Below are 21,322 nucleotides of genomic sequence, written 5' to 3'. Positions count from 1 at the left end.
AGTAATTGAGAAGGGGGACTAACAACTGAGGAATCAGATATGGCAAACAGGCCAGTTAGCAAGAAAGTGTGAGTAATTAATATGAAATCAGTCCTGGAAGACAGGTGCAAAAGAGAGGAGTTTGCATTTTATCCTAGAGGCATTAGGATACTACTCAAGCTTCCAGAGCAGGGAACAGATCAGAGACATCCCCAAACCTGTGCTTTAGGAATATCAATTTAGTAGGAGCCATGCAAAGAGGCTGTTGGCAAGGAGACCAATTAAGAGGCTACTGGAATAAATAGTCCAGGCAAAAGGTGATTAGAGCCTGAACTAGAGTGATTGTGGTATGAATGGAGAAAAGGAGATGGAAAAGAGAGATTTATTGGAAGAACTGAAAACTGATGGTTATGTAGGATGATGGTAAGTTAACCAAGGCTGACAGTACCTATGAACCTAGACTGAAAGGATACTCATACCCATAAAAGAAAAATGGAAGTTGCAAAGATGGTATATGAAAAAATTTGAGTTCTCTTTAAAGGTATTGAGTTTGAGATGCACAGAAGACTTCCAGGTGGACATATTTGACAGTTCATGATACAGGACTGTATCAGGACTGTTCAGCAGAAAAGGGGGAACTGGATAGGAAGTTTGTCATCTGCAGTGATGAAAAGTGAACAGATAGGAGCTGATGAAATCACCAAAGAAGAGTGTATTAAAAGAGACAGGAGACTCAGGAACAATAAACAATGGCATAAAAACCTAGGAAAGAAATATTATCTAGGACCACACTACGGAAAAGCCAAAGGATACGTGAGAAAAGGCCACTGAATTTAGTAATTAAGCAAAACTACTGACTAAAGAGAGTGCAAATTCAGTTGTGACAACAGTCTGTAACCAAACAAAATTAGGCTGAGAAGTGAGGAGGAAATGGAGGAAATCTGTATAGAAGGAAATGGTTTTTCTACTGCTAAGACTGAAAGGAAGAGCACTGTAGGGCAATAGCTTAAGGGAATGGTAGGGGCAAATGAAGGGTTGTTTTTTTTTTAAGGATAGGGTAAATCTGGACAGGTTTGTAGACAGAAGAAAAAGAGCCAATGAATAAAGAGACTGAAAACTCAAGGGAGAAGGGGATGGCAAGCTATGAAGGAGAAAGAAGACCGAATCAAGGACACATTGTGGAGTCTGCCTTGGAAAGTAGAAAACCTATCTCTTCCTCTGGGACTATACAGCAGCAAAGGTCCTAAATACAAGAGCCTTCACAAAGCACTAAATGATTAAGTGCCAAATAGTGACCCCAACAATGACTGCTATCAGTTTCTAGGGGAGAAAAAGCATTATGACTGGAATGGTCAAAGGAGCCTTCATGGAAAAGATATGGATATCAAACAGGTGGGTTTGGGAGGGAATGCCAAGTTGAAGAAAGATATGAAAACGGGTTTTGAGGCAGAAATAAAACCAATGTACTGAAGAAAGGGATCTCTCTCTTCTATGGGAACAGGGAATCAGTAAAGTATAGTGGAAAGGACAAGAGATCTTTGGAGTTAGAGGATAGGGGTTCAAATCTCAAATTTGTGACACTACAAGTGTGATCTTGGGCAAGCAATAACTTCCCTGGGCTTGTTTCCTTATCTGTAAAATGAGGAAATCAGATGGGATAGATGGTCTCTGAGAGGTCTTTCAGTTCCAGATCTATGATACTAATGTTGGAAAAGTGGGCTGGGACCAGAATGGGGAGAGTTTTAAATACAAGCTTAAGGAATCTGAACTTTTTCTTAGATATCCGTGAGTTACTGATAGTTTGGACAGGAAAATAACAAAACTGAAAAGATGAATGAGGAAGATTAATCTGGCAGCAGTGTTTATCATGGACTAGATTATGAAGAACTTTAGGTGGCAATTATTCTAGGAAGAGAAATGATGTGAGGCATCATAAATGTAAAATGGACAGGACATGGTAACATGGACCCAGAGATGAGATGACATGGCAAATGGGAAGAAGAATGATGATGGGAGCCTTGGGGGAAAGGAGAGGGTAACACTGGATGGAAAGATTAAGGAAAAAGAGTAAACTCCCTTCATTAGGCAATTCAATTCGCATTCCCTCAGCAGGAACAGAAACTACTAAGAATGAGACATAACAGAAAAAAGGTATAGTGGGGCAAGATCTACAGAAGTGATAGATATCACAGAAATTCGTTAAAAGGGGAGCTCAAACTTCATACTTCTTAAGTTTTAATTCTATTAGGAAGAGAAAGCTATTAACCATTAGTTTAAAAAAGTTCAGAATAAATAGAATGGGAAGAGAATTAATGAAGAGATGATAAAATCTTAGGGGGGGGGAAAGCATAGAAAAAGGGGAGAAAAAAAGCTCAAGAAGTTGTGAAGGAAAGGAGGGAAGAGGTCATTAACCAGTTAAATTAGAGAAGATAAAGAATGGGAGGTGGGGGGAGACAGATTGATAAGAAATCTAGGATTTAATCGAAATAAAATGAGGGAAAGGGATAATAAACAAGAAAGGTGTGGAGTAAGGTGGGAAAGTCTGTGGGAATAGGGTTGCATCAAGGTACTTTAAGAAAAACTAATTATAGGAAACAAAGTATTAACTTCAAAGAGGAAAGAGAACAAAAATCAATAAAGGCAACTCTAGAGAAACACAAGCTAAGGAAAACATAAACCTGATTCTCATACTTTAAATGTCAATAGATTAAGTAATCCAATAAAATTTTTAAGGAGCGGCAGAAGGGATAAAAAACCTGACAATCTTTTGCTTACAAGAAAAACAAATAAAAAGCAAGAACATATATGGAATCAATTGACACAATGGAAAAAAATTGTTTTTAACTATGGCTCAGGCAAATCCAAAAAAGCAGGCATTGCAAATCACTTTATCTGACAAAGCAAAAATAATCAGGATAGAAAAAAATTACATTATGATTAAAGTAATCATAGAAAATAAACCAAAATCGGTATTAAATTTGCATTCTCCAAATGGCATAGCATCTAAATACATAATTGAAAAATTTATTGAATTGCAAAAATTTTATAATCAAAACAATAGGAAACAATGTTCTTCTCTGGGACAAATTCAACAAAGATTTGAAAAAAGAAGAAAATATAGAATTGAACTACTGAATATATTTAGAGAGGAAAGACGCATGGAGCCTTTTGAAAGGGACCATTAATAAATATACCTATTTCTCAGCACCATAAAGCATTTTTTAAAATAAAAACTGATCATGTTTTGGGGCATAAATTGCAAATAAATATAAAAGGCAGAAATATTAAACATATCCTTATAGATGTTAATAATATTTTTTTAAAAAACAGCAATTTGGGAAGCACACAAGAAAGACAAAAACTTAACCAGAGCCTTAATCATGAAATCCTAATAAACAAGTATGTCAAAAACAATTACTGTATTTGGAAAAAACAATAATGATGAGGCAACATACCAAAATTTCTGGAATGCACCTCAAGCAATCTTCAGAGGAAAAATTATATATTTAAACACATACATTAACAGAGTAGAAAAATAAGATTAATGGGCTGAATGTACATTTAAAATTAGAAAGCCAACAAAATCAAAATAAACACAAAAAGGAGAAATCTTGAAAATTAGAGAAATTAGAAACTAAAATAGGCACCCATATGTACAACAATATTTATAGCTGCTCTCTTTGTGGTGGCAAAGAATTGGAAATCGAGAGGATGTCCATCAATTGGGCAATGGCTAAACAAAAGTTGTGGTAGATGAATGTAATGGAATACTACTGTGCTGTAAGAAATGATGAGCAGGAGGAGTTCAGAGAAACCTGGAAGGACTTACATGAACTGATGCTGACTGAGAGGAGCAGAACCAGAACATTGTACACAGTAACAGCAACATTGTGGGATGAAAAATGTTGATAGACTTGGCTCTTCTCAGCAGTGCAACAATCCAAAACAGTTTCAAAGAACTCATGATAGAAAATGTTCTCAACATCCAGAAAAAAGAATTGTGAATGCAGATTGAACCATACTGTTTCTACTTGTGGACTATTTTTTTCATTCTTTTTTTGAGGTTTTTCCTTTGTGCTCTGCTTCTTCTTTTACAAGATGACTAATGTAGAAATATATTTAATGTAATTGTACATATACAACCTATATCAGACTGCTTTCTGTCTTGGGGAGAAGGGAGGGAAGGTGGGAGAAAAAATATTTGGAACTAAAAATCCTGTGAAAACAAATGTTGAAAACTATCCTTATATGTAACTGGAAAATAATAAAATGCTTTAAAAAAAAAAACTAAAATAGGCAATAGGGCTAATAAAGTTAGAAGCTACTTTTTTAAAAAGACTTTAAAAAATTAATAAACCTAGCCAGAATATAAAAAAATAGGTTACTTTCTTTTTTTGTTTGTTTTTTTTGTTGTTTTGTTTTGTTTTTTTGTGGGGCAATGGGGGTTAAATGACTTGCCCAGGGTCACACAGCTAGTAAGTGTCAAGTGTCTGAGGCAGGATTTGAACTCAGGTACTCCTGAATCCAGGGCCAGTGCTTTATCCACTGCGCCACCTAGCTGCCCCTATAGGTTACTTTCAAAGAAATAAAATTCCCAAACTAAAAAAACAACAAATAGAAATTTTAAATGATTCAATTTCAGAAAAGAAAATAGAACGAATTGTAAAGAACTACCAAAGGAAAAAAAACCTCCTGGTCCATGTGGATTTATAGGTGAACTCAATGAAACTTTTAAAGAACAATTAACATCTACACAACACATTTTTTAAAAAACTTTTTTTGTTGTTTTTTTTTCCCCCTTTTGTTCTGATTCTTCTTTCACAGCATGACAAGTGCAGAGATGTGTTTAGTGTGATTGTACTTATGTAGCCTGTGCAGGATTGCTTTGTTTCTTGGGGGGTGGGGAGGTGGGAGAGTAATTTGAAACTGGGGGTCTTATTAAAATGAGTGTTAAGAACTCTTTTCACATGTAGCTGGAAAGTAGTAGAATGTATTTATCATTAATTTTTTTTAAAACTGAAGAAAAATAAAATTACTCTACAAACTGTTTTTGAGACATAAATGCCCTATACTTAAACCAAGGAAGGACTCCTTCCCCTCCTGAAAAGATGAATATCATTTCAAAAATTTAAATAAAATTCCCTGGCAGAAAACCATTATGGACAGGTTAGATTTATGCAAATCCCCTGAGTATTATTCAACTTTAAGAAAACAATTAACCCTATCACAGTAAAAATAAAAACATCCAAAAACTATCTTTCAACAGATGCAGTCTTTGACAAAGTACAACACTGATATATGTCACAGATCCTAAAAAGTATAGGCATAGATGGATCTTTATTAAAAAAAAAAAAGATAACTACTGGTCTAAAACCAAAAGCAATTACCTTATACAATGAGGAAAACACTAGAAATTTTCAATAAATAGGAATAAGATGTCCCAATTTCCTACTATAAATTATTTGACATAGTTCTAGAAATGCTAGAAATAGCATTAAGACAAGAGAAATAAATTAAAAGCAGATAGGAAAAGTGGAGATAAAACTATGTCTATTTGCTGATGACATGATGATTTCACTTAGAAGTCTAGGGAATCACCAAAGAAACTATCATGACTAGAACATGCCAGTAAAAGAAAAATACAAGCAAAATATAGTTACACATTTAGTACTCTATTAATCAAACTAACAAAGGCCTATTTTACAGAGCCAGAAAGAAATGACAAATTTAGGGAGAGGGCAGAAAAGGGAAGAAGGAGAAAACTTGAAACTCAAAATTTTATAAAAAATGAATGTTGGGGGGCAGCTAGGCGGCGCAGTGGATGGAGCACCGGCCCTAGAGTCAGGAGGACTTGAGTTCAAATCCAGTCTCAGACACTTGACACTTACTAGCTGTGTGACCCTGGGCAAGTCACTTAACCCCAATTGCCTCACCAAAAAAAAAAAAAAAGAAGAAGAAGAAGAAGAAGAAGAAGAAGAAGAATTTTGTTTGGGGCAGCTAGGTGACACAGTGGATAAAGCACTGGCCCTGGATTCATAAGGACCTGAGTTAAAATTCGGCCTCAGACATTTGGCGCTTACTAGCTGTGTGACCCTGGGCAATTCACTTAACCTTCACTGCCCTGCCAAAAAAAAAAAAAAAGTTAAAAGTTGTCTTTACATGTAATTGGAAAAAATAAAATGCTATTTAATTTTTTTTAAAGAAATAAAAAAAGAAAACTTGCCAAAGAAAAACAACAAAGTTCACTTAGAGGATCAAAAAGGCAACTAGGTGGTGTGGTGAATAAAGCACTAGCCCTGGAATCAAGAGGACCTGAGTTCAAATCTCACCTCAGACACTAAGGGTGTGACCCTCAGCAAGTCACTTAACCCCAATTGCCTTAAACATCCAGGGTCATCTCCAGTCGCCCTGATATGTATCTTGCCACTAGACCCAGATAGCTCTAGTGGAGAAGAGTGAGGTTGGTGACCTTGCACAGTCTTCCCTCACTTAAATCCAATACAAGTCATGGCATCACCTCAATGTCATGGTCCTCTTCAAGAATGAAGGACAAGCAGCAGCAACAACAACAACAAAAGAGGATCAAAACACCTAGAAGAATGTCAAGGTAAATATTTTTTAAAAGGCAGTAAGGAAGGGGAACTAGTGCTTCCAGACCTTAAACTGTAGTAGAATGAAACAATCAACAAAACCATTTAGTATCATCTAAAAAGCAGGAAAAGTAAATCAATGAAAAAAAGACTAGACAAAGAATGGTCAGAAATAAATTCAATAAACCCAGGGTTTATAAAACTTGAAAACCTAAATTACTTAGGAAAGTACTACCTGTTTGATTTAAGAATTTCTGAGGCAACATGAAAGCAATTTAGAAAAAATTAGGCTTACGCCAACATCTTATAATGAATTCCACAATAAATTCAAAATAGATACTTAATCTGAATATTAGAAATAACAAAAAATCCAAGTATATCATAAATCTTTCTCAGCTAAAGTAGGGGGTTAATTCTAAACCAATCAAGGGACAGAGAAAATAACAAAAGATAATTGTTTTGATTGCATGAAACTGAAAGGCTTTTCCATGAACAATACCAATGTATCTAGAACAGGAAGAGAAGTGGTTAAAGGGGGGGGGAAGGAAATTAAATATTGCTGATATTCAAAGATATGTATATATACAACTAATAAATACATTATGTCCCAAAAGTTTTAGTGGACTTTAAGATATTAGCACAAAACTCCGCTAAGACTTTTGGTACAGCCTTAATATAAGACTGAAAACCATTCCTCAATAGACAAGTGGTTAAAGGATATTTACAAATAGTTCTCCAGAACAGAAAATTATTAACAATATGTAAGAATCCCTCAAATCACTAAGAATAAAAGAAATACAAATTGAAATAAGCTCTGATGTTTCTTTCACATTACAGTCAACAAATCAGGAGTGGTGTCAACAGATAATAACAACAGTCAACACTGGAAATGGTTGTGGAAAGATAAGCTCACTAATCCAACCTTGGTGGGGCTAATGAATACAAACATTCCACAAAATAATATTGTATTACATAATTAAAAGAACTAAAGTATCCCTGCCCTTTGATCCAGAGAACCCACTGCTAGGGATATGACTGTCAATGACAAAAAAGAAAGATACAATGACCTACATTGAGATTTTGGAGACAAGCTGCTTGGGGGGAACCTGTTTTAACAGTGGCACCGCTCAAGGTAGCAAAGAACTGAAAACAAAACTAGAAAATGGGTAAGCAAACTATGACACAGGAATTAACAGGTTATTGCTTTGCTGTGAGAAAAGTTGAACATGAACATAAAGAAGCACAGATTTATTATATGAATTGCAGAAAAGGGAAGTAAGCAGAACCAGGAAAATACAACAATTGCAACAATATAAAAACCAGGAACAAAACAATCGAAATTAAATGTTATTCACTCATTTCAGTTGTATCCAATTCTTCATGACCCCACTTAGAGTTTTCTTGGCAAAAATACTGTAATGGTTTGCCATTTCCTTCTCCAACTCCTTTTACAGATGAGGAAATGGAGGCAAACGGGGTGAAATGACTTCCCAGAGTCACACAGCTAGGAAGTGTCTGAGGCCAGATTTAAACTCAGGAAAATGAGTCTTCCTTGACTCCTGGCCCAGCACTCTATCCACTGGGCCATCCAAGTGCTTTCAAAATTAAATGTTACAAAATTATAATGACCAAACTTGTACCCAAAGAAGAGGTATGAGAAGAAAAATATTCCCTTTTCTCTTGGCTCCTTTACAGAAGTAGGAGGCCAATGTGAAGAAAACTTCATTATGTCAACACTTCTGATGTACTGATAGGTTGAATTTCCCAATCCTCCACCCCACCTCCCCTATCTTCTATGCCTACTATTCAGCAAATTTCTCCTTTGAGGGTTACCATGTCCATATTTATCACCCAATCCAGATCCTGGGAGCTGTTATCTACTAACTCCCAGAACATCTTCTCTTCCTTCTCAATGAATCCAGTACTGGTTCATAGTCTTCTCCACCTTAATCCTTACACTCATAAATGTAGATGATGCTCGTTCCAAAAACATAAATTCTCAGTTCCTCAACTCCTACTCCTCCATTCCTCCTGAACTACACAGAGGGACAGTCATAGCCTTAATCTTTCCAGCACTCCCAAGTGTTGCACTATCATATTAAAAACTCCAAAATTCCAGTGCCAAATCATAATTTTTTACTGTTCCATTGCACTCCAGATCCATCCTCCTAACTGACTAAAGCAAGTGCTGGTGAGTGGTGAGGGAGCCAGCCCAGGGAGAAAGAGCACCTGGGAAGAAGAATGCCTCCCCTGGGCCATCACTCATATTGTCTAACTTACTTGAATCTGAGTTTTCCAGCAGTATTGTTCAATCAACAGTATTGTTCAATGAGCAATTGTGAATGACTTAACTACTCTCAGCAATGCAATGATCCAAGACAATCCCAAGGAACTAATGAGGAAGCTCACTATGCACCCCTTTAGAAAGAACTGATAAAAAGAACACTTGTGGATTGTACATATATAATCTGGTTGTGATCTTGTGGAGGGGGGAGGAAAGGGAGGGAGAAAAATTTGGAACTCTAAATCTTATGAAAATGAATGTTGAAAACTACCCTTATATGTAACTGGAAAACAAAATAAATGTTTGTTGTTGAAATTCCCCATTAAAAAAATACAAAAAAAAATCTGAGTTTTCTCATCTACAAAATGAGTGGAATTGAACTAGATTATCTCTAAGAACTCTTCCAACTTTATAAAAATTTTGATTTTATGAAGCTTAATCTCATTTTCACCTATAGAAAAGAATGCATTAAAGACAGGAGAACATCTAGTTCAGTCATGATATTCACTAAACAGTGGTTATTAGGATATCAAAAACCTGAAGGTAAATTGAGTGTTAAATAATTTTTACTCAGAATTAAGCAGAGTCAAACAAGGCAGTACAAGCATATTCAGTTTTATTCACACATCTTTATAAGAAATGCAATGTAAAAATGACAAGAGAACAAGATTAGAAATAAATTCAGACACCATATATATCTAGAATCTCTACGTAATTTTAAAGGCAAAGGAGGCTAACTACAAAAATATCCCCCACAACAGGAAACTAAAAATATCTCCTTGTGAAAATGGATCATGACTCTGTGTTTCATGGATCACTTATGTTAATACCTAGCATGAGTTTAGAAAAAAGGCTAAGTACTCAATAAATATTAAAATCCTAAACTGAAGAATAATCATGTAAGCTAAAGAGATATCTATAAAATGAGAATAACTCACATCTACGTATTGTTTTATAGTTTATAAAGCATGTTTCTCACAATAAGATTATTATTACCCCCATTTTACAAATGAGAAAAGTGAGGGAGGCTAAAGAACATTTGTGGTTCTGCACAAGTCACATAAATACTAAGTGCTAGAGTCAAGACTAGAATCTGGGCTTGATGACTTTACGTGTTCTTTCTACTAAACTATCTTGCTTTCCCAGACCCTATCTCTCCTGAGTATGATTCTTACATCCCCAGATTTCTCCTGGCCATAACTGAATTTTCTTTTGATACCACAAAAGCTAAGCAGCTGTGGTGTACTGTATAAAGGGCTAGGCCTGCAGGCAAGACCTGAGTTCAAATCCCATCACAGACATTTACTAACTCTGTGACCCTGAGCAAGTCACTTAACCTCTGTTTTATAGGCATCTTTAGCGGTCTTGACTGTTTCTTCAATTATGAGTATAGTAACTCCTACTGCCAGGGGTGGGAGGTGGGGTGGGGGTGGGGGGTGTGGTTGAGAATCAAATGAGATTAATATTTGTAAAAGCACTTAGCACAGTGCCTGGCATATATTAGGTGTGAACATAAATGCTTATTCACTTCCCCTTCCCATAAAAAATTTAAAAGGTTCAAAATTGAACTCCATTTCTTTTCCCCTAAATCTGACGAAGCTCTCCCAATCTCCCCTCCTTCTCAATTTCCTATTTCTGTGGATGGCCTCAATATTATTATAGCCACCCAGGCTCAAAACTTAATTATCTTTGCTTTTCCTCTTGCCTTCACATCACCACCCCACCCAATACAATTAGTTAGTTAATAAACCTTACATCTGTCTCCACTCACAAACACCCCCATTCCTGTGTTTGTGTTATTTTCCTTCACACACTCTATGGTGTCGCTATACTCCACAACTGCCACAACTGGTTGTTCCCCATACTGTCTTGCTATGTCCTGTTTCTGTGCATCTTAGTTAACTATGTTTGGAATGCATTTCCTTCCACATTTCTTTCTGCTGTTAAATCCTTTCTTCCCTCAAAACCCAGGGCCTGTAGTCGGGAAAACTTATCTTCCTAAGTTCAACTTCAGCCTCAGACACTTGCCAGTTGTATCCCTGGGAAAGTCACTTAATCCTGTTTGCTTCAGTTTCCTCATCTGTAAAATGAGCTGGAGAAGGAAATGGCAAACCCCTCCAAGAAAACCCAAAACGGGTCAAGAAGAGCTGGACATGACTAAAAAATGAGTAAATAATAACAACAACAAAGGGGCAAAAACTATACACAATTTAGATTAGTATAGCTTTCTATTATTCAACTTAATATAAGCTCACAGTATTAAAGAATTTCTTTTCAGGACTTTCCTTTTCTTTCTTTCTAGTTTGCAGGTCCGTCCTGGTCCTGTTACTCCATCCCACTTCATCTTCTATTGGATTTAAGCTCAACTCTATTACTTCATTCCCTTGGTCTATGAAGAAACAGGTTCTTTTCCCTGGGGTCAGAGTCCCAGTTCCAGCCTCTCTGGTTTATGGTATTTAAACAAAAAAGTCTAGGTAACTACCTAACTACTAATAATTGATATTCCCTAGACAGTATGTATAGACAATATCATAAATGAGTTTTTCTCCTGGTTACTGGGACTCATTTTCTCTGCTCTCCATCCATTCTGGGATCTGCTGACCGACCTCAGTTTTGTTTTTATAATCTTTCTAAACTATCATATTTTCATTCATCTAAATCTTTTACTGACAGGCCAATTTACTTTACTTCAACAAATCTTAATTAAGCACCTATTATGTGCAAAGTCTGATGCAAAGAAGCAATAACAGAAGCAAAATTCTGTAAAAGCATGCTCAAGAAGACCCAGGTTAGAGTCCTGTCTCTGACAGTTTTGTGACTCTGAGTACCCAAGCAACTCTCAAAAGTGAAATGACTTTTAATCATTATCAACCTCTATCCTCATGAGAGGTTACATATAATTGAATTAAGAATCACTTTTGTAACAGTGAAGTTTTTTACCACAATCAACACCTTATTCCAGGAGCCTGAAGTTTTATAATACTGTGGTTACAGCTTAATAGCACCAAGTGTGTTAAAAATTCAAAGGTTCCAGTTAGTTGGATAATGAAAGAGTTTGTAAATAGGTTCATTTATAAGTTAGGTGTCTGGAACTCAGAAGACATTTTCCTGTAGAAAAAAATTATAAATAAGTATGTTCTCAGGCCATCCCACAAAAGACTATTTAATCCAATGTGCTAAAGTACTGCACATCTGCAAGGAAACAGAGAAGAAAATTATACTACTGGAATAAAACAACAAAACCATAAGAGCTATTAAGTATTTTTTGTATCTTGAATGGTTAAGGTAAGGAGATTTAATTAGAGGAGGATGGGATTTTAGAGGGAGACCAGAACATATTCAATGAATTTCTTTTTTTTTTTCTTTTCTGTAATTTCGAGAATTTTATACAGGTTTGGTACTTGTTCTCTGTTATATTTAATTTCAGTGTAAAAATGTGTAGATTTTCCTTTTCTTGATACAAGTTGATTTTTCTAATAATATGTTTAGTCATAATGAGGATAACTTTTTAGTTCATAAATAGAATGAAGAAAAGAAGAACTTTCTTATAAGGTAAATAGGAACTGAAAATGTAGAGGAGGAATGGGGTTAAAGAAGATGTTTAAGTGCACCTTAGAGGAATCAGATTGCTCGAGGCAGAATTAATTGAGCTATAAAGGATAAAATACAAAAGAAGAAAGATGGGGAGAAGCAGGGTCGGTAAAGTGGGGAATAGGAGCTTCATCCCATTACTAGCAATAAATTCATTATTTTGCAGAAGTCCCTTAAGATTATAGCATAAGAAATTATAACATATCTTAAGCATATGAATTCATTACCGTTTTGTCCCTGAGTCGCTCTCCATGAATAATAAAGTCAGCACAGCTGCCATTCTCTTCCTGATGAAGGACTTTAAAGACAGTGACGGAGCTCAGTCCACCTCCTGCGAGTGGTAACCATCCACCACTTGAGTCATCCCGGGTCATCACCACAGCTCTCACTCGTGCATAACTATTACTAAAATAGATGCAAAGAGTAAGAATTAACTTTTACACAAGCAAAAAATAACCAAGCATTCAGTCTTGTTTAAGAAATCCAAGACCACATTAGTTAATATAGTAGCTGTTAAGTGTTTTCTGTTTTCATGACAGCCAAAGGAAAGTAACCTATTTGAAAGGGCCAGGGGCCACAGTCTAGAAAGATTTGCCAATATTAAGCTGCTAATACTTTAAAAGAATAACTTCATACTAAAATATTATAGACTCCTCCTTTTTTTTCATACTTCCTTCTTGAGTATTTAAATCATATTTCGTTGCCATGGAAAATTTATGAAGGACCCCAAAACCAAGAAATCAACCTATACAATCAGACTTGTCAATAATGTCTCTTCATGACTCTAAGACAAATTAATTTGTCATTTCTTTAATGTTCTTAATCACAACATGTTAGCTTCTATCAGTTCATAATTAAATTGTAAATGAAACATCAGAAGAAGTCAGATTCATGCTGAAGTAGCACAGTCACTGTACATCCATCAGAAGTTTGGGTTCTTGTTTATTCTGTTATCTTGGACTAATGACTAACATTCTAAATTCATTTTCCTAAACTGTAAAATTGGATTAACTACTTGCACTATATGCTTGAAGGAAAGTTCTAAGGATTAAATAAAAATGTATGCAAAAGTCATAATCATACAATGTTCTACTATATAAATGAGCTTTATATTCATGACTCAGGTTCTTCACATTAATAACAACATTGTGGCATGTTGTTGTTATGCAGTTATCCTCTCTGTATCAGACTATCAGTCAATTTATCACTGTCATTACACTTCCTTCTAATTCCCTAAATTCTATAAAATACAATCAATACATTGCACCACAGATTTGAGCCTGAAGGAATTTTGGAAATCATTTGGTCCAACATCATAATCTATTACAGATGAGAAAACAAAGTTTAAGAATGACATGAAATGAGTCAATATGCACTAAGAAAAACCTCAGAAACATAACTGATTATGTAGAGCTTTTTGAGATATCTTATTTCCAGGCTCAAATAAATGCATGAAATTGCTAGAACTCTGACATTCAATTTAGTGTGATATGACTATCATTTTCTAAATCTTACAAGGAAATGTTAAAAGCTAAACACTTTCTTAAGTGTGAAAATTGGAAAAATAAAACAAACAAGAATAAGACCATCCTATTTCTTTTCCCCAAGTCTTTTTTTTCTATTAAATATGCTCTTTAAAAACAAAACTATAGCAGTATTTAACCTTTGGAATTGTTTAGGAGCAGAAGCAATGTAAACATGAGAAAATATGGATGACAGATTAATTCCCACACTGCCTTTCAGTTAATCATAATTAATAACGAAGCATGGCATTTATACGCTATTTTAAGTGACTGGTCTACATTAATTCATTTAATATTCAAAATAACCCTGTGAGGTAGATACTAGTGATATTACTGCAAAAATTCAAATAAAGGTGAAAGTTTAGCAGTGTTTTTGAAAGAAACTAGAGTTTTTATATTGTGGAGATGAAGAGGAAATGCATTTCAGACAAAAGGGACAACTTGTGTAATAGGAGAGAGATGGGAGATGGAATCTCAAATACAAAGAACAGTTAGCAGACCAGTTCGACTAGAACAGAGAATGTGTGAGGGGAAATTATAAAGTTGGAAAGATAAGTGGGAACCAGATTGTGGAAGGCTTTAAATGTCACGTTGAGGATTTTGTGTCTTATTCTAGAGACAATTGGTAAACACAGATTTTTATTGGGGGGTGGAGGTAGGTAGTAAAATATTTCAGGAATATCAGTTTGGCAGTAAGGTCAAGGATAGATTAGAGAAGGAACACTAATTAAGAGGCTACTTCAATTGTCCAGACAGGTGAAGAAAATATGGACAATGGGAGAGACTGTATAGATGGGAAGAAAGGAATGGATAAAAGAGATGTTGTGAAGATAGAATCTACAAGACTGGGTAATTTGATTCTGGGGAAGTGGGAGAAGGAAAATCTTAGGATGAATACAAGATTTTGAATTTGATAGATAAATCCCAGGTTATATAGCTTGAGGCATGAAGAGATTAAGTGATTTTCTTAGGGTCACACAGTTTTTAGTACATCAATTAGTCAGTGAATCAATCAATATTTGTTAAACTTATAAATACTACTGGCCAAGCACTGTGCTAAGCCCTGGGGATACAAAAAGAAGTAAAAGAGTCCCTGCTCTCAAGGAGTTTACAGTAGAATGGGGGAGACAATGTGCAAACAAATATATATGTATACACAGGATAAATAGGAAACAAGAGAAGGAAAGCACTAGAATTAAAAGGGCTGGGAAAGGTTTCCAGTATCACATGGTATTTTAGTTGGGACTTAAAGGAATCCAAGGAAATCAGTAGGTAGAGCTGATGAAGGAAAACATTCTAAGCAAGGGGGACACCCAACAGAAAATGCCTGGAGCAAAGAGATGGAGCGTCTTGCTCCTTGAATCGCTAGGACTGAAGAGTATATGGTAAGAAGTAAGGTGTGGGACTGGAAAGATGGGAGGGGGCTAGGTTAATAAACATTTATTAAGTGACTAATATGTGCCAAGTACTATGGTAAGTATAAGAGTGTTATACTATGCTCCCTATAAATAAATCATAATGTTGCAGGCAGGGGGAGTCAATACAGGACAACTATATTAATTTTTTAACACATTTCCATTATATAAAACAAACAAAATTTTAAAGCTCCTTGAGTTTTCTTGTTTACAAAATGTGGGGGTTGGACCAGATGATCTCTAAGAGTCACAGGACTCTATCACACGGCATCTTAGCTTATGCCTTTGTACAATCTGTTTCCAACTTTTCTAGTCTACTTACATATTAATGCCCTCCATACACTTGATGGTACAGTCAGAGTTGCCTATTTGTTATTTCCCATCTCCTGACCCTGTCCCTTTTTCACTGGCTGTCTCCCATGCCTGGAATTCTCTTTCTCCTCATCTCAGTCACCTGGAGTCCCATAGTTTTCTTTTTGTTTTGTTTTGAGAGGCAATGAGGGTTATGTGACTTGCCTAGGGTCACACGGCTAGTAAGTGTCAAGTGTCTGAGGCCAGATTTGAACTCAGGTCCTCCTGAATCCAGGGCCTGTGCTTTATCCACTGTGCCACCTAGATGCCCCCCATAGTTTCCTTTAAGACACAGCTTAAATACCACCTTCTACAGAAAGCTCTTTTCCTAGTAGTACCACCTTCTCATCCAAGACAGCTTTGTGTCTGCTTGATATGTATATTTTATATATACACATATGTACCGGTTGTCTCTCCTATTAGAATGTAAGTTCTTTTAAGACAGGATCTTTAGATTGTTCTTTCATTGGTTGTAATTAATAGTTCAAAAACCCATCTTTTAGTCATAATTTAGATTACATATTCTCAAGTGCATTACCCTAATACAGCTAATTTATAATTTTTCTGTCTACTCACCATCACATAAAATATTATACGAATTCATTCCTATTAATTTGCCCTTTTTTTTTTGACAGAAGAGTTTAATGTCATCTTCAGCTTTGGAGATATTACATATCCATTATCTTGACACAACAGTATATGTAGTATCTCCAAAGCTGTAGATAGATGAGATTTAGCAGATACTCAGGGGCCCACCTGGAGATTACTAGATTGTAAGCACATCTGGCTGGTACTTACGAAGCTAAAATCTTTGAACTTTACATGGAGGGAGAACCAATGAATTTGAATGACACTAGCCAATCAGCTTGAAGAACCTCCCATTTCTGGGAGGGGAACATGAAGCAAGAAGTGGACACTGAGGAGAGTCTTCTTCCTCTTTTGGCTGGAGAGATCTGTGTGGTGGCAGGACTTCACAGGGGAGTTTAGGAAGGCAAGGATTTCACGCTATAAGAAATCTGTTCTCAATTTTTCTCTTTCTTTTACTATCTTTCAATAAACCCTTAAAAAACCTAAACTCGTTTATCAGTGATTTATTTGTAAAATGTGAGCTAAAAGTTTTAGCACTTATTCTTCAGGAATTCTGCTGTTAAGTGTGAGATAGTTATTATTATTTTCCCTTTTCCTTTAGAATTTTTATACCTGCAAATGGTTTCCTGTCTTAAAGAAAGTCCCATTTACATGATAAAATATTCTAAAGAATCTCATGGTGACTCAATTAGAAAAAAATTTCCCCTACAGGCAGGATTCCTTGTTTTTTTTTTAACTTTTTGAGAGTCTAAATAAATTAATTTATTACCAGTTCTCTCTTAGGTACATTTTTATCTATGAACTTAAAGAAATCTTGTATATTATTCAGACATGATTTTGCTTTCCAGTACCACACCTTACTCATTACCATATATCATATATAACATAATCATATAACATTATATATAATGATATAACATATATTATAATTATTATTTTATATATATAATCTATTCTCCAAAGCTTATATTGATTTAAGTATTCATTGATTCAAATCTTTACTCTAGATTATACCAGATGCTTATCATGGAAGATTATACAGTTTAAAGATCCTAGAGTTATGCCTGTATTCCTTCTTTTGAATAAGAGTTATATTGGCAATACAGGAATCTGCTAACACAGTAGCCAATTATAAGATTAGGTTTGCCATTTTGACTAAAAGTTCTACCCATAGATCCCATTAAACTTAACGTTTTTAGTGACATGGATACATTTGGCAGTCTGTAAAAACTAAGAATTTTTTCTTAGAATGTTTTAAAATGCATAGAAGATTTTAAATCCTTGGTAGGATTACAAAGGAAATCAATTATATTGAAATACAAGCTCGATATTTATCTTTAACCCACTTTTAAAAGTGCTAATATTTTTTGCTGCCAAACCTCAGCCCTGGATTGTTTCCACTTTCAGTATCCTCCACTCCTACTCACCAGCTGCTGAACCCAGCTGGAAGATGTCTCATAACGTGGTCTACTAGATACACTACAAATTCATGTTATTCAACTTCAACTGGGCCCTCACTGTACCAAGGCAGTCTTTTTATTCCTCCCCAATTGATTATCTCATTTCCCATAAAAGTATTCCAAAACTTCTCTTTGTTCCTCAAGTCAATGGTACCTCCCCTTCTCCTTAGCCCCCCCCCCCAAAATACTTTTTGCTTTTCTAAGAAAATTGAGGCTACTGCCTTCAATGGTCTTTTCTTAGTCCTAATTCTTGTCAGGTCACATTTGACACTGTTAACCACTCTCCTTTCTTGAGTTTTTGTGACACTAATCTCCTGGTTTGCCTCCTACCTTTTATGACCAGTCCTTCTTAGTCTCTTCTTTGCTAACTTTTCATCCATATGATGTCCCTAATCAGAGGTGTTTCCCAGTGTTCTGTCCTTAGGCCCTCTTCTCCCTCTATATCAGAGGTTCTTAAGCCCTAGGATTTCCCTATGCAAGTGCAATTACAGGTCCAGATTTAAAAGGGGGGAGCAGCTAGGTGGTGCAGTAGATAACGTACCAGCCCTGGATTCAGGAGGAACTGAGTTCAAATCCAGCCTCAGACACTTGATACTTACTTACTAGCTGTGTGACCCTGGGCAAGTCACTTAACCCTCATCGCCCCACAAAAATAAAAATAAAAGTAATTTTTTTAAAAGGGGGGGGGCAGCAAGGTGGTGCAGTGGATAGAGCACCGGCCCTGGATTCAGGAGGACCTGAGTTCAAATCCAGCCTCAGACACTTAACACTTACTAGCTGTGTGACCCTGGGCAAGTCACTTAACCCCAATTGCTTCACCAAAAACAAAAACAAAAAACCCAAACAAATAAAAGGGGTGGGGAGGGGAAATCTTATTGGAGTCCCATTATAATGCTTCATAGTAGCATGAAGGTGATCCCAAGACCTCAAAGGTTATATAAGTGGAGTGCAAACTCTGGAAGGTCCCAACAAAGCTGAAAAGGGTTCAAGTATAGGCTTGAGGACAAATTATTTGTCTACTTATGATCTGAGGAACACTAGATTAGATAAATTTGGCCAAAGTGTGATGATTTCAGCCAGGATAGATAACTCTCAAAGACTATTTATTATAGGGGAAGGGGAGAAGGGTGGTGATGTTATAATCTGCATGTGAGGGGAGTGAGCATCCATGCCAGTGAAACCTTCAACAAAGTATTAAATGATGTTTATTGGTAAAGCTGACTTTAGTGTGAAAACAAGGTAAATATCCATCATCTGAATCTGTGTGTGTGTGTGTGTGTGTGTGTATATATGTATATGCATATATATAAAATTTACTATTCTAGTTATCAAGTTTCTAAACAATGATGTGACTCTCTAGAACACTCTATCTCCATTAATACTTAAATCACAATAATGAGTCTCTGATTTTGAATGAGGATATAACATAATGAAAGCTGTTTTAGAATCTGGAAGTAATATGCATGAAGAGGTACATTAGAGGTAGGAAGGCAGGGTTAAGAGGTTACAACAATATATTTAGAGTCTGAAGGAACTTTAAAGGTCATCTAGTATAGAGTTTCTTAACTTTGGGGAGGCAGGGACCTTTTGGTAGTCTGTTGAAGCCTATGAACTCCCCCCCCCGAATGTTTTTAAATTTATAAAAACAATAGGATTACAAAAGAAATCAATTATCTTGAAAGTTATAAAAATATTTAAGTTTACAACCCCCTAATTAAGAACCCCCAAAATAATCTAACACCCCTCATTTTACAAATGAGAGAACTTAGGCCAAGATGTGTTACGTGATGATGACCAGGGCAATTCTGGTAATAAACGTTAGTCAGATTTTGAGACCAAGTTGCTAACTGTGAATCCAGACAATCAACAAGTATTTATTAAATATTTCCCATATTTGCCGGGCACGGTGCAAAGCTTTAAGACTAGAAAGGAAGAAAACGGGCATTTATCAATTACCTTTCGTGCCTGGCACTATTCTAAGAACTTTACAAATACTGTCTCATTTGATCCTCATAACAACCCTAGAAAGTATGTGCTATAATTATCCTTGTTTTTACAGTTGAGGAAATTGAAGTAGGCAGAGGTTAAGTGGCTTGTCCAAGGTCATACAGCTAATAAATATCTGAGGAGGAATTTTAACTCAGGTCTCCTTGACTCCAGGCCTAGTATTCTATCCACTGTGTTTCCTAACTAGCTCTAGGAAAAACACTGAATTGGGGATGTGTAGTAGTGTGTGTCAGACCTGAATTTTAGGAAGATCAATTTCAGAGTGGTGAGAGACTTGAGGCAAGAAGTCTAACCAGATGACTCTTGCAATAATTCAGGTACTGCTTCTAAGATAAAACGCAAAATTCTCTGCTGGCAATTAAATTCCTTCATAACCTGGATTTGATTTGTCCTTGCCAACAGACTTCAAAAATTGTTCTCCTTAATGTACTCTATGACCTCTTAGAGTCAAACTAGCCTATCTGCTGTTGCCCATAAAAGATGCTCCATTTTCCACATCTGGGTCTTTGCACAGGCTGTCTGTCTCATGCCTAGGAGGTTGTTTCCTCATTTCTGCTTTTTGGGGCTCCCCTTCAGGACTCAACTCAAATGCCCCTTTTTGTATGAGGTCTTTCATGACTTTCAGAGTTATTAATGTTATCCTCTCTTTTCAATTACTTTTTTTTTTAAACTTAGCTTCATACACACTGATTTCCCTTCAGTAGAATGTAAGATTTTTGAGGGCAACAACAGTTTAGAGCTGGGATTTTTTTGGCTTTATTTCCCTAGGACCTAACAGTGCCTTGAACACCAATAAAAACCTATCTAACTGAAAAGGGCAGACATATGAAAATGCACAGACAGCAGTAGAGATAAAAGACATACTCAGAAAAAGATTTTTAAGCTACAGTTGGAAAGCTGGCAGTCATTTTTTTTCAGTCTTTCCATAGGTTCCTGGAAGGCAGTTTTTGAAAAGAGATTTTGAGTATAAAGAACTATGACTTCCAGAACTGTCATGGCTATCTTGCTACTAATTACCTAAGGTACTTCATTTATTGGGTTTTTTTTAATGATATAAGAAAAGAAGATTCAAATGTTATAAGGCAAAAGACAAAAGTTCTCTATGGGGTTTAGTTCCATGTTTGTTATGGTGCGTATATATATAGATATAGATATATTTATTAATAGCTTAAGATGGTTACTATTTTCACAACTACACAGTAAGCTCATAGTTGCAGAGTTGGAAGGGACTTCAGAAGCCATCTATCTGGTTCCAAACTAGGCTTTTGGAGATAAGGAAACTGAGAACCAGGAAGGAGAAAGGCTTTTCAAAAGTTCCAAGGCAGGATTCTGAGCTCAGAGCCCTTTGATTCCACAGTGCTCTTTCCACTGAACCATGCTGTCTCCTAAATGATGCCACACTGGCTAGGGTCCCTGGTGCTTGGTAAATAAACATTAAGTGCCTACCACGTGCCAGGCACTGTGCTAAACACTGGACATTAAAAAAAAAAAAAAGCACACATACAACTCTTGTCTTCGGGAGGCTACCATTCTA

General features: G+C 36.0%; 1 protein-coding gene across 1 annotated transcript in view; it reads right to left on the bottom strand.

Annotated features, from left to right (window-relative positions):
* Nucleotides 1-21,322, bottom strand: part of SPRED1 (sprouty related EVH1 domain containing 1) — a 148,337-nt gene that overhangs the window by 61,829 nt on the left and 65,186 nt on the right. The window contains exon 2 of the mRNA XM_043984358.1: nt 12,672-12,849. Within this exon, the coding sequence (XP_043840293.1) occupies nt 12,672-12,849 (178 nt within the window). The remainder of the gene's footprint in view (nt 1-12,671; nt 12,850-21,322) is intronic.

The sequence above is a fragment of the Dromiciops gliroides genome, chromosome 2, assembly GCF_019393635.1.
Source record: "Dromiciops gliroides isolate mDroGli1 chromosome 2, mDroGli1.pri, whole genome shotgun sequence".
Lineage (NCBI taxonomy): Eukaryota > Metazoa > Chordata > Mammalia > Microbiotheria > Microbiotheriidae > Dromiciops > Dromiciops gliroides.
Note: the sequence above shows the minus strand (reverse complement) of the source record. Positions and strands in the feature narration are given on the sequence as shown.